Below are 14,933 nucleotides of genomic sequence, written 5' to 3'. Positions count from 1 at the left end.
CCATGTATTGTAACTGTTACAGCTTATTTATCGTCCCACTACTGGGCTGCGGCCTCCTCTCACACGGAGAAGGATTGAGCATTAATCACCACGCTTGCTCAATACGGGTTGATGATTTCAGACTATATAGTCCAGGTTTCCATGTAAAATTGGTAGGTCCCGACTGTCATTTGAACATCTTTGGCAGTTGTTACGGATAGTCAGCAGCCAGTTAGTCTGACAACCAGTCTTACTAAGGTATCGGGTTGCTAGGTTAATTGGGTTGAGGAGGTCAGATAGGCAGTCGCTCTTTGTAAAGCACTAGTACTCAGCTGGTCTGGTTAGACTGGAAGCCGACCCCAACATAATTGGGAAAAGGCTAGGCAGATGATGTATTATGAAGGTACATATGTATATGTAGTTCTTTGTGATTTCGATTTAGTAATGTTTTCTCCTTTTTAGGGGTGAGAGTATAGTTGGCTCATTTGGTAATTTCGTAAGTTTATTGTAATGTTAGCACAGCTTTTGAGTTCTATTTGTACGTTTGGCAACAATGGCAATTGACTGTCATACATCACTGGTTATATTATGTTTGAATCTTGTGTTTGTTCAGTTTAATATTTATGTACGTTCACAAAAACGGTTTTATTTTAGTATTTTTTTTTATTTATTGACATAACTTATCTTAATTTCATACACCAACCTACAAAATAGTATGAAAACTTTTATTTACGTAAAAAGTTTATACTTTTTTCTTTCGCTCTGACAATGTTGGTATACTTTTTCACTAACTGATAACCGTAATATCAATTAGTAACGACGGGCCTTTCCCACAGTTTAGAAGCTTGTTTTCACTCGAGAAATAATTTGAATACTTCGGTAAAAAACAGTTAATATTTACGAAACATTATGACATAGGTAGTAACTAGCTGGAGGGATTTCACATAGGTTTATATAAAAATATCGTAGCACAGGGCACAAATATATATATCTTAATAATTTTAGTAAACTAGCTAACATTACTAGAGAACTATTTCCCGCAACCGAGCAAAAATATAGCTTATGTCCTTTTTTAGATTATAGACTATCTGTGTACCCAATATCATTTAAATAGGTTCAGTAGTTTTAGCGTGAAAGCGCTCCAAATAATATTTTTTTATTCCTTTTTTCTTATTTTATTTAAGTTAATAATTTTAAGCTTGTAAACATAGTAATAGTTTTAACTTTTAATGTAAATATTACTAACTGAATTGCTTTTACAAATTAATTTGGTACATAAAAACAAAATAGAGCATCTTAAAAAATATATTAAATTAGTAAGGATTCACTAAGGCAAGGAAGTAAGGTTTTCTTCCACAAGAGACTTTTTATAGCCAACCTACTTTCTTCTTTGTAAAAATAAATTGGTGATGTCATTCATGTTAAATGTTTGACACCAGGCTTATGTAAATATCTTATAAGTCTTAACACTTATGCAGCTGAAATTGTAGAATTTTGTGTGGCAGGTTTATTTAAAAAACTTACTGATTATCATGTACAAATAGAACAAAAGAGTAATCTACATAAATATTTAATTAAAATACTGTTAAGATTAAAAAAAACTTGCTTCTATATTTATTTAATATTGATGAAAAATGTAGTACCTTAATTAATCTATTGTTTATTTGTGACTTTTATGACCTAATTTACAATCCAAGATTTTCTATGTTTTTTTATTTATTCCATAATTTTATCTGCTGACTATGAGTAACTACATAAGCTATTATAGTTCTGGATTTATTTACAAAACTCCTCCAAAAACATCCTCAACACTGAAACAGCAAATAACCAGCAAACACCCAAATCTGAAAGTAGCACTTTCAGGTACCCAACGCCGCCAGCAACGCACTATCACTAATCACCAGCATTACATAAACTCGACGTCACAAACATGCATTTTTACATAACACCCGCCGCAGTCGGCACGAAGCCAACTGCCCGAGCCAGTCCCCCGCTCGCCTCCAACCGCGACACACGTACCGTCTACACAGAAATGAAACTCGTACAAAACCACCAAAACTCATAAACGCGTACCCAAAAACATGTACTAAAAACATCCTCGAAAATTGTTAAAAAAACACCCTTCGTAACATAAGAAATGAAAGTGAAAACTACAGTGCACTGACCGAGCCAACATGTTGAGCGAAAATAGATGGAAAGTTATACTGCTAGTAGTGGCGTCTGTGGCCGCTGTCGAGCCGAGCCGGGCGCTCAGCCTAGTCTACCAGAAACCGTATAAAAACGTCATGTTTGTGCCCAAAAATTTGTACCGGAGAACCAGAGCGAGACAGTCCAGAGTCCTATTTCTAGATGAAGACGAAAACCACCAGCCGTTCGGCAAGGGTGAAATTGATTTGACTCAGGACAAGAACTACTCTAAAATCAAGTTCGATGATCAACCTGATTATGAATTCACATCTCCCGAAGAAGGATCAGAATTGAAGAAGTTAAACGAAGACCTACCTTCGGGGAATGAAAGGTTTTACGAACCTTTGCCTCGTTTTCGACCTTACTCGAACCATCCTCACTATTACCAAGGCCGTTTTGGCAGGACTTATGCTCCCAACTATGCCTTCGACTACCCAGTCGCTCCCTTCGCTCCGTCTGTCAGAAACGGCTTCTACCCTGGATGGAAGCCAAGGAGTCCTCGTGTAGTCTTTCCTTATGCGTCAGAAAGTGTTAACTCAGTGCAGACGAATTCTCACGCGGGACCTGGTGGATTTAATGATAATGTGGTGTTTCGTGATCAGAATTTCGGTTTGAATGACGTTGGTGATGAACAGGCTCTGCAGGACATTGGAACTGGCAGTGGTGATGGATTTGCTGAGAGGGGTAAGTGGTGATTTTGGTCCTTTTGATTAAATATGGTGATTTTGAACTTTGGTGTTAGGATTTAGGGAGATTAAAGTGAGTGTAGGAGAATTTTGGTCTTTAGGGAAAGGATTCGGTATTCATTGATCGAATGAAAAGTGTGAGTGGAATTTCTCGCGGTTTTTTTTCATACAAATATTTTATCGATGAAAAGATCTTTAAAAACAGCGTATATCTTATAAGAGCGATGCATATTTGTACGTGTATTTATGCATCGTAAAGTGTATTTATTTTTCCCTTTCTTTGTTTGGATATGGAAAATTAATATAGAGCTAATGAACTGACGCTAGATATATGTACATTATTTTTATTTACGTTACACGGTTAAGCTAAATCCGGTCTTACCATTACGATCTTAAGGTTCGTTTCAGAGTGACCGTTGAACAAGCTACACATACATATATTAAATCTATGTACTGTATATATTTATTGTGTATATAATATTAACTCTATTATGTCTGATCTGGGAGATAGAGATAATGAAATTATTAGACCGTGTAGGGATCTATACTTATTCATGATTACGCCAGTGGTTTCACCCGCATCTTGTGGAAACTAATCGTGGTAAAAACAGATAAAAGTATCCTATAGACTTCCGCGATAAATGGCCCTATCTAACACTGAACATTTTTTTTAAAAGGTTAAGTAGTTCTTGAGATTAGCGCGTTCAAACAAACTCTTCAGTTTTATAATACCTATAAGCATATTTTCAGGTCGAATTATTTTCTAGAGTTTTATCGGCTTCAATATCCTAGTAGAGCAGAAAACATTACTAAAATTTCTATTTCTTTTTAAATATTTTGCCATAGGAAAACCATTTACAACATAGTCCGAAAGCTCTTACAAAGAAATTCTTTAGTCTAACAATACTCGTATGTTTCTTTAAGTATTTTGCGATAGGAAAACCATTTATAACATAGTCTGACAACCTCATACAAAGAAACTTAAGTTTAACAACAACAGTAGGTATAGCTTTTAGAATAGAAAAGTTAACAAATGTGAAAAGAAAATATGCTCATTATGTACTACATAATAGTTACCTACATTACAATAGTTTTTAAGACCATTCTTATCCTAACTAATATTACAAATGCGAAAGTAACGATGTCTGTTACACTTTCACTGCAAAACGGCTGGTTCAATTTAGATAAAATTAGGCGTGGAGAACACTTTTTGACATTAAAATATATTTCATAATATAATTGGATACTTACCTTAATAGGTATTTACAGAAAGGTGGAAAAAAAACCGTTACAAATATTTATAGAGCTAAAGAGTTTGTAGGCGTTTATCTCAGGAACTACTGGACCAATTTGGAAAAATCTTTCAGTGTTAGATAGCTTATTTACCAAAGCAGGCTGGAGACTCTCGTTTTGCCCTGAAGCGCAGAGTAGTTTTAACGGGACGCGGGTGAAACCACATGCTCAAACTAGTTACAAATAAATTTAGTTGATTAATGTGGGAAGAAAAATACGCCTATTGTATGGTACACAATATAGTGAAAAAACTGTTTTTCATACAATTCTTATACCTATGTTACGAAAGGATGTTCTCATTGGACATTTTGGAAAGCCGCATTATATAACTTGTTATGCTTATTATATACATGTGAAACTTACCTAGAATCTTTGTGTAAATTATGTTATATTGTATGAGTATTTTTGCATAAATATTCTTGAAAATGTAGGCTTAGAACTACTGTTTTGAATTAATCTATCCCTACTTATATTATAAATGCGAAAGTAACTCTGTCTGTCTGTCTGTTACGTTTTCACAACTAAACCACTGAACTGATTTTAATAAAATTTGGTATAGAGATAGAGTTGACCTTGAGAAAGAACATAGGACACTCTTTATCCCAGAATTTTAAAGAATTCTCTTGGAAACGCGATATACCTAACCGAACTCGACGCGGGCGCAGCCGCGGGCGGAAGCTAGTAAAATATATGAGTAAGCATATGAGTAGGTAGAGGTAATCAATTTTGATAGGACTTTTTTGACACATAGATATTAAACTAGCCGTTTTTCTGCGGTTTTTACCCGTGTCCTGTAGAAACTACTGCCCGTACCGGGATAAAATATAGCCTAGGTATGTTACTCGGCAATAGTGTAGCTTTCCAACAGTGAAAGAATTTTTAAAATCGGTCCCTTAGTTTTGGAGTCTGAGAGGTACAAACGAACTCTCTTCATTATATTACTATAGAGGTATAGTTAGATGATTATTTTTGCATAATTATTCATAAAGATTTAGGCTCAGTCGCTTCTGTTTTGAATAAATCCAGTTGTTATTTAAACCGTCGTATTTATTAAGATGAAATGGAAAAGTTATGTAATAAAACATGAATATTAATTTAAAAAACCTAAACACCACTACAGTTTACTATATACATATATGTATACAAAAAAACTATCCTAGTAAAACAAATGACTATAACTAAAACGCGTCAAAAAATTCGTCCCAAGTAATATTTGGGAACAGGGCAGGAGAAAGAAAGAAAGCTGTCGAATGGGAGCGTGCCCAAGAGGCTGGCAGCATTACCTCGTTGGATCGCCATGCTGATCCTTTGTCCGAGGTAATAGCCAGCCTTCTGGTCACAAGAAGCGTGTTTACTATATTATTTAATTTTTAAATGAAAATAAAATAGTAATCGAAATCTGTAAAATGAACTCTCGCACTTGCCTCTCTTATATAAGTTAGTACAAATAAGTTTATATTAGATAATATTATGTACTAACTTTTGTCATAGATTGCGCTATAAATCAAGATTTTATTAGATTGCTAAGTATAAGATCGAATCACGAAAAGATACTAGGTTATTAACTTTAAACTATAAATAAATAACAGAAGTAGGTACGTGTCATCCGAAAACAAAAAAAAAAAAACATGAAGTACATTTACAAATATTTACAATGAAAATTAAAAACTGTCCTAGTAAAAAAATATATGAAATAATAGTACCCAAAAAATATGAAAAATTGATTTTATAGCAACTTTTTCAAAAAATTTGACTGCAACCCGCAACATATATATTTTTAATGACTAGGTAATGCTTTTATTTACCTCAAAATCTGTACATTATATTTTAAAATAAACTAAATCTATATTTACACAAAAAAGAAAACTTAAAACTAATAAAAGGTGTCAAAAAATATAAATTAGATTAACAACACAAGCTACAACTACCTAGTTCTTTATAAACGAGTTCAGAGTGTGCGTGTCACACACACATGCACGTAACTGTGTGTAGACACGCGATGTGCGCAAACGCATATTGTTCGCAAGAATCGTACGCCTATAATTGTTTAATTGCTATACGTTTATTTCTTGTGAAAATATTGAGGACACGTTCTATAGTTTATTTGTGGGAGAATAATTTTATTTTTGTCATAATTCTTTTGAAATTTTTGATAGTGTATTCATTCTATCAAAATTCCGATATCCGAAGATATTTTCTTCATATTTTTGTAAGTTTTCAAATTATCAATTTTGTGGATTTTTCTCGTAAATCATAATCAAATTGCATGCATTTTTGCTTGGTTTACTTACCTATAAACATGCAATAAAACAAACTTTATTATTGATATAAGTTGTGTGTAGCATGCAAACAAACAAACTACGATTTTAATTATATGTAGTAAGTATAGGGTTACGTTACAATACCTATTTAGAAGGAAGTAAGCATCTTATAGGTATTTCCTAATTAATCATTAAAATAATTGTTTTTTTATTACTTGTGTTATGAAAACTTCAAAGTATTTCACTACAATTATTATTAACTATAGGTAATTCAATCGTAACAGTTATACACAGAAAGAAAGTTGCTACACATGTAATACTGTTGAACCAACTTGGTAATACATACACATGCATACTGATTGATTCATTAACAACTATACATAAACACACGTTATTAACATTACGCTATTTCCTAGAAGTTTTATTGTTTTGTTATAGCATAGGCTAGTTAAGTATAGTTACTTGAAAATAACTTTTTATTAGTGTGGAAGTAATTTCTTTTTATAAACGGACTAGATGATCCTGCGAACTTCGTATCTTTTAAACCTTCCCTGGACCTCTACAAACATTTTAAAACCAAGAAAAGCCAAATAGGTCCAGCCATTCTGGAGTTTTAGTAGGACTAACGAACAGCAATTCATTTTTATATATAAGAAGAGAAGAAGATAAAATAAAGTATATGATCATCATCCTCTGAGCCTTTTTCCCAATCATGTTGGGGTCGGCTTCCAGTCTAACCGGATTCAGCTGAGTACCAGTGCTTTACAAGGAGCGACTGCCTATCTGACCTCCTCAACCCAGTTTCCCGGGCAACCCGATACCCCTTGGTTAGACTGGTGTCAGACTTACTGGCTTCTGACTACCCGTAACGACTGCCAAAGATGTTCAATGACAGCCGGGACCTACAGTTTAACGTGCCATCCGAAACACAGTCAATGGTGTCTAAGATATACTTAGAAAGTACATACAAACTTAGAAAAGTTGCATTGGTACTTGCCTGACCTGGGATCGAACCCGCGCCCTCATACTTGAGAGGTTGGTCCTTTACCCACTAGGCCACACACACACAGGTATATGATACAGATAAATAATATAGCTCTATCTCTAATCTAATAATATTGCTAGACCATACTTTTAAATCAGTTTGTGTGTTTGTGATGTTATTGCCTCTGTATCTACTGAGTCGTTTTAGAAAAATCTTTATAATATTAGTTTATATCTCTGTACCTACTTACTCGTACGTATTATTTAGTGATTAATTAATTTATTTAGTGATTTATGTATTTTATTTTCTATGGGCCTTAGATGCCTGATTTAAAAAAATAAATAAACAAAATATAGATAGATCTAGATAACTATAGATCTATTTTGTTAAAGTTAATGTACAGGATTGAAATTGTGAATAAATAATCTCGGACATTAAAAAAATAATGATTGAACCACCAAAACGATCTATTTTATGGATCAAACAAAAAGTAACTTGGTCATTTTGACATTTCAACTACTCAACGCTTATGTGCTCTTACAATTTTGGTGTAATTTCGCCATATATAATATTGTCAGTTAGTGGGAAATCAGTGTCGTATCTCGTGCGACGGTTTACCTCAAGCTGGTATTATCTCATTATCACACAATCGGTAAAAGTCGTATTGTTGTTCAAGAGTTAGTTTCAACTGGAATCGCTTTAGAGCGTGGCTGTTTTGTAATAGCTACTTTTTCGTTTTCTGTATGATAAAGACTTTATTAAGTAATTGTATAGATGTTATAAATGGTGTTTGCATAACCGTGGGTTTGTTACTTTATGATACATGCTGGCAGTCTTACCAAGGGGTATCGAGGACGTCAGATGGGCAATCGCTCTTTGTGAAACACTGGTATTCAGGTACACTGGAAGCTGACTCCAACTACCTATATAGTTGCGGAAAAGGCTGAGCAGATAGTGATATGAATTGATGATTGAATTATATTCATTACTATCATAGTACGGCCGGGAATAGTGTAGCTCTCTATAGTTATAGGATTCTTCAAATGGAATTAGTAGTTTCGGAGCCCTTTGCCAAAAAAAACAAACAACATATTTTACCTTCTTGAAAAAGTTTAGAAGTACATATGTATGTGCCTATTATTGTGGCTCTAAAACCACATAAAATCTTTACCACATCCAGGTAACTATTAACATCTTTGTAACTAAACGAGCGCGTGAAGGGAGGCGTGCCGGCGCACGCGCAGCCGACGAAACATCACACATAACGACAAAAACATAACATTCAACTGCAGTGAATGTCTTGTGAAATGGTTCAATGTAGTTTCCAAGTACAATGTTGCAAGAGGCTTCATCTGCCGAGCCGAGCCCAACTATGTTGGGGTCGGCTTCCAGTCTATTAATATGCAGCTGAGTACCAGTGTGTCACATGGAGCGACTGCCTATCTGACCTCTTCAACCCAGTTATTCGGGTTACCCGGACCCTTTGGTAACACTGAATATTAGACTTCTGACAACCAATCGACTGCCAAAGCTGACCATCTTGTCATGACGAGTTCCTTCATATTTTGGAAGGCAGGTTAAATTGGGGGGGCCCGGCAGTCAGGAAACGTTTTTGGCTGTCGTTACGGGTAGTCAGAAGCCAGAAAGTCTGACAGCCAGTCTTATCAAGGGGTATTGGTTTGCCCGGGTTACTGGATTGAGGAGGTCAGATATCGTACCATATAGTACACTGATACTAAGTTGCATTTAGTTAAACTTTGAGACGACCCTAACACTCAAGAAAAAGTTTGGACATCATTTCAAAACTTCAAAATATATGGAAAATATACTTTTTACCCGAACACGAAGTGACTCATAACAAAGTAATAGTGTTATTAAGTAAATGTGGTGATTTCAAGATAATAATATGCAGTTTCCGCGAGCGAAGTGGTAGATCGTGACCAGTTGAAAGCCTGGCTGTTAGAAACTTTGGCTTCATGACATTCACGTTTTAATTGCTTAGAAATAACTCTTTTATGACCCCTTACTTTGTTATTCACGATTATTTAAATTTTGTTGTGGGTTCACTTCCTAGTTAGTATGATTGCTATATATCTTCGAGCGTTTTCACTGGCGTCCAGTGGGAGTTATTTTACGAAAAAGTTTTCTATAATCCTTGCTAAATAATTGGGCTACCTAATACTGAAATATTATTAAGATTAGCACCCCTAAACCAACTCGTCATATCTTTTATCTTGAAGAAATCTTGAAAGCTTGACATGAAATCACCTATCCGCCTTGAGCAATCTCTCTATGACAAGAGGTCTCGTAATACCATTTCAGTAATAGACAGCATATAATGCTTGTTAACTTCTTCAGTCCTTTGTAGGAAAAGGGCAACTTTGTTTTCCGTCTATCAGGAAAAAGGTCCTTTTGCCAGTAAAATATAGAGTAATAAAGACATTGAAGTCTCTATAAGTTACTTACTACTGTTAATTGACTGTTAAAATAGACCCTAAATCGTTTAGGACAATATGCTGAAAGATAGCGCAAGTGGAGACAATTATCATCATATCAGCCAACAGCCATCCACTACTGAACATAAGCCCCAATGAGCACATACCATATAATTAAACTATAGTACACTATTTCTTCACACTCTAGCGAAATAAATTCCATAAAACCATAAGCAAATTTCACAATTTACAATCCAGCAATTTACATCGATAAAACTATTATAAAATAGTTTCTTTCCGTAATGTTGCCAGCATAAAACAACTCAGTGTTGCCAGCATAAAACACCTCGGTGTTGCCAATAAGAAAAATGTAATTCAGGAAATTTTTGCTTTTAAAAAGCTGTTGTGAATTTTGCCTATCATAATGATCTAAATTGTAGTCTTGTGTTGTATGAAAATAACTCTTATTTGTACAGTTTTAAGGTTGGTATTTGTTTGTTTGTTTAGTACACTCTCGGTTTTCATTGCGTGTAAGTATGTGGCGTGTCGTATTAAAATGAAGGGAAGAATCAAAGAAATGGTGTCGGATTTTAAAAACACACTTTTACTTGTTTATAGTGTTTTTTGTGTATTTTTTTCTAAAGTTATTGTTGTGTGATAATTTAATGAGTAATTTAGGACAAGGTTTTTGTTATTATGTTAAAGTATTCGATTCTTCTTTAGTTTTGATAAAGAAATTAGGTATCATAATCATCAGCCTTTTTATTCCTTGCAGTAATACAAGCCTTGTGCGTCGTATTAAGTGTAAAATAAATGAATGAAGGATGAAAATGTAAGTTAAATAACACACAATTAAATAATGTTACAAAACAATATAACATTTTGTACATTATTCGTTTATGTTTGAAAAGTGTGTCAAAATAGTAGGTATTTAGTTTTGAAAACTAGAAACAAAAACGATCTAAAACATGCGATAGTGTCAGTTAGTGTACCACTTAAAAATTGGTATATTACGTTTTACTTATGTTGTTGCAACTGTTTATTTTGCTGTTGTTTTTGATTTGATCGATTTTGTAATTTTATATCAGGATATCTAAAAAACTGTTCAAAGTGCATAATAAATTGACCTACTTACGTCTGGTAGTTTAATAATCAGATATTTTTATTTTCTGAATTAGAGTATCAGTTTGTCAGAGCTATTTTATTAAGAATGTGTGTCATAAAAAAACCACAAAGAAAACCGAGCATAAACAAACAAGGAACATTCAGTCTAAAATTATTCAAAAAAAAAACGCGCCCAATTTGAACCAAAAAAAAAAAAGAAAACAAAATTCAAATTAACAAATGTCAAACAATCAAATTTAGAACGACCTCAAACGTCAACCGTAGTGATGTGACCCAACGCATCTAAAGATCGAATCGGCATTACGTCATCGATTACGCGACCGTCAAGGAAGCCTTTGGTTGCGCAACCACGAAAGCGGTAGAAAGTACTCAGCGAGCGTTTGAGACCAAACTGTGGCTTTGGTACGGATAAATGTTAATTAGTGTGTTGTTTTTATGTTGAAAATGCCTGGTTCTGTGTTGGTTTTGGCCTTTGAAATGTAACAGGAGGATTGAATAGAAAATATAGAGAGAAAATAGGTATCAAGAGAAATTGTTTTTGTGCTAGAAATGCGTGATTTTTTGTGTTATAATCTGAATTACGTCTAAAATAGGTTAAAACAAGGCGTCTTTTTTTAGTTTTAGGGACTAGTGTAAATCCCAATGTCTGGCATCAAATTTTGTAGCTGCAAAGATGGGCAGTCTAAGTCTTTACAATAAGAAAAAATGAGGGAATCTGTGCTTTAAATATACAAAGAAAACTTAACTTTTATTTATATGTATAAGGAATTTGTATATTTAGAGTTTGAGATACATATTTTTATTTTTACGAAAATATTTAAAAAAGGATTTTTAGTTAAAATCTGGCTTTTGTTTACCTTTTAGTTATTGGCAATTAAGGCTTACATATTGTCTAACTTTCTTGAACAAAAAAACTTCTAACAAATGACTTAAAAAAAGAAGCTTTCAGTCTAATCTAACTGACCTAATTTTGATGCGGTTTTTGGACTCTGCATATTGCGGTTATGATCATTTATCAGACTTAAAATAATATTTAGTATGTTATTAAAATCAGTTTTATTTTTTGTAATGTCTAACTGCACTTTAATAAACCATCAAATACACATTTAGTCAATTCACGCCAGCTGTATCTAACTTAGATAACTATGTTCACGCATAAAATGACTTAGCAAATCTTACTGTATGTAGCACCTTTTTCTTTTCACAAGAGATACAAAATACTAAATCATTACCGGCCTATTGATTACGATACAACCTCTTTTCATACAAATAGGCACAATAGTTATGTTTTGTCATGATAGGTTGTTTTTTCTATTTAGAAGGCTGATTAAGTTACAATTACATATATTTGAAACTAGATTCTATCAGTAGGTTCATCCGCATCTCTTGGGATAAAAATTTAGCCTATAGCCCTCCTTGATAAATGGGCTATTCATTTTGCTTACGAATGGTAACTTTTGACAATATTCTATGATGCTTACGTCAAATAAACTCCTACATGAAAGAAAAAAGAATCTTTTGATAGGAATCGTGCATAAAACGTACAAACGAGCTTATAACGCTTCTAAATCAAAAGATAAACATCTTATAAAACATCAGTTGATTTACCTCCACACTTAAGCCTAAGTTCACCCACAACATAAACTTTAGTTTTTTAAAACAATTGTTTAAGTACTATGAATTTTTATAGATTAGTAGTTAGATACTTTATTAGGTACACCAATTTTAGATTTTTTAATCTTAGATCTAAGTAAAGTAGGTGATATTATAAAGTAGGTGGGCGGTCTTTTCTCTAAGAGCGATCTCCTCCAGACAACCTCAGGATGGATTGAGATGAGAAGGAAAAGATGGTTAGGCGAGGTGTACACTTGCTCCTGCAATTTACGTACCTATTAATAAATAGAGGTATTATTGTCATAAAATACTTAAGTAAAGTTTTAAGAAAAACTGTAATTTCTTGCTGTGTAACCTGGGCCTTAATACCTACTACCACAGAGTATAAGAAAAATTAAAAATAAACAAGTCTTATACAAAAAAGGTTGGTAAACAATATGTAATTTCTACATCTTTAGATCGTGAGAACGCGGAGTCGGGTGAAAACTCTAGTTTCACTGATGTGTAACAAAAAACTCAGATAAAGCCTGGGAATACTGTATTGTTCGTAAGAAAGTGTTAGTGGATACTTTATATTAATTGCAATTTGTTGTGTTGTGTAAGAATTTTTTAGTTATTTAATGTTATTTTGGAGGTAAAGTTGATCTTTGTTAACCATATTGTTATTTTAGAAAAACATTTAAATACATATTTTGGGTGATTAATGCGAAAGTGAGTCAGTCTGTGTTTCACGCAAAAATACAGACACGATTTTTTAGATAGGCTACACCCTGAGAAATGAGGTAGAAAACTTTTTATCCGGGTACACGGGACGGCGGGTAAAACGGCCTATTTCTACTATTATAATAAAGAGCCGATTGAAACATATTTTCACTGTTGGAAAAAAACACTCTTCCCGCGTAACATAGGCCACATCTTATTCCGTTAGCGGTGAAACTGCGGAAGTAACAAATTCGAACTAAATCCATCAAAAATACTAAAAGAAAATACCCCATTTGCTCATTATTCCATTGCCAACATTAAAAAAAACTGTCACTAACCATTCAAACTGACATAAGTTTAGCTCGCTTACCTACTTTAACCAAAGGTTACAATACCATCTCGGAGGCGCCAGTGGACTTGTTCCTTACATAACAGTTGCGCAAGAGTCGGTCCCCGTTATCATATGTTCGGTAGAAATGTCAAAGATTTTAAGCTCTTGTGTAACGGTATAATGTTTTTGAGGAAAATACCTTCCGGATCGGATTATGGTTTATAACTGGTTTTTTTTGGTGGTATTTTTTTGTGAGTGATTTTAGAGTAAGTTGTGGTTTATGGTGTGGTAGATATTTTGAGGTTTTTTTCTATGTCTATTATTGGTTGATCTGATAATAATGAATACTGATCAATATTTGGTCATAAAATATTGATTAAAATATACAGTCATTTATGTGTAGGCACTAATCGTACAAAGCTGAGGTTAGGTTAGTTTTTTTTTAACACGCTAATCTCAGGCATTACTGTACTGATTTGAAAAATTATTGCAGTGTTAGATAGCCCATTTATCAAGGAAGACTTAGGCTACTTTTTATCCATGTATGTGTAGGTAGTAGTTCCCACGGGACGTGGGTGAAATCGCATACTTATTCATCAAATTATAACCATAAGTTAACATTTCAAATTGCAACAGGACCTTATTACAGACTTGTTTAAGGTAAAAGAGATACTCTCTTAAAAGTAATACATGTCATAATACTTTCCTCAATATAAACTGTCATCTTGCGGGAAGATTGTAAAACAGGACGTTCTAAGACTTATTCAGGGTAAAAGGTAAAAGAGATACTCTCTTAAAAAGTAATATACTTTCCTCAATATAAACTATCATCTTGCTACCACATTCTACCTATTAAAGCCTTCACTTATAAAACAAGCGGGAAGTGATAGTCGCTAGTTATGACATCGATGAGCTTAAATTGATCTTATATGGTTTGTTTTGACCTGAGATGAAGCGAGGAAGCTTACGAGTTTGTAATTGATGCTTGGGAACGTGGTTTTTATAGATAGGGGATTAATTTGGTAGTTGATTAGGTCAAAAATAAAATAGCACCAATTATTATACCGCCAAAAGTATTCTACTATCATCACCTAAGTTGGTTTATAGGGATGTGATGTTTCCGCAAAAAAGTTATCGATAAAAAAAATTTTGTTCTTTTTAAAATCATTATGGGCATTTCTGAAGGTTTTAAAGAATAATCCAAAGTACTAGGAGAGTAGTGCTGACTATGTAAACTGTTTTAAATTTATGAATTTTTTTGAACGTTTTATTAATGGTGAAGATGGAAGAATTACCTACCAGTAGTTAATTATTTCATGAGCAGATTAAAAAATA

General features: G+C 33.6%; 1 protein-coding gene across 2 annotated transcripts in view; it reads left to right on the top strand.

Moving 5' to 3' along the window:
• Positions 1-1,951: 1,951 nt before the first annotated feature.
• The window catches only part of LOC110384676 (uncharacterized), a 42,661-nt gene continuing 29,679 nt past the window's right edge, over positions 1,952-14,933 (top strand). For both annotated transcript variants that reach the window (XM_021346084.3, XM_021346085.3), the window contains exon 1: positions 1,952-2,850. In XM_021346084.3, the coding sequence (XP_021201759.3) occupies positions 2,154-2,850 (697 nt within the window). In that variant the 5' untranslated portion in view covers positions 1,952-2,153. The remainder of the gene's footprint in view (positions 2,851-14,933) is intronic.

This window comes from Helicoverpa armigera, chromosome 27, assembly GCF_030705265.1.
Source record: "Helicoverpa armigera isolate CAAS_96S chromosome 27, ASM3070526v1, whole genome shotgun sequence".
Lineage (NCBI taxonomy): Eukaryota > Metazoa > Arthropoda > Insecta > Lepidoptera > Noctuidae > Helicoverpa > Helicoverpa armigera.
This window is presented reverse-complemented; position numbering and strand designations above follow the sequence as displayed.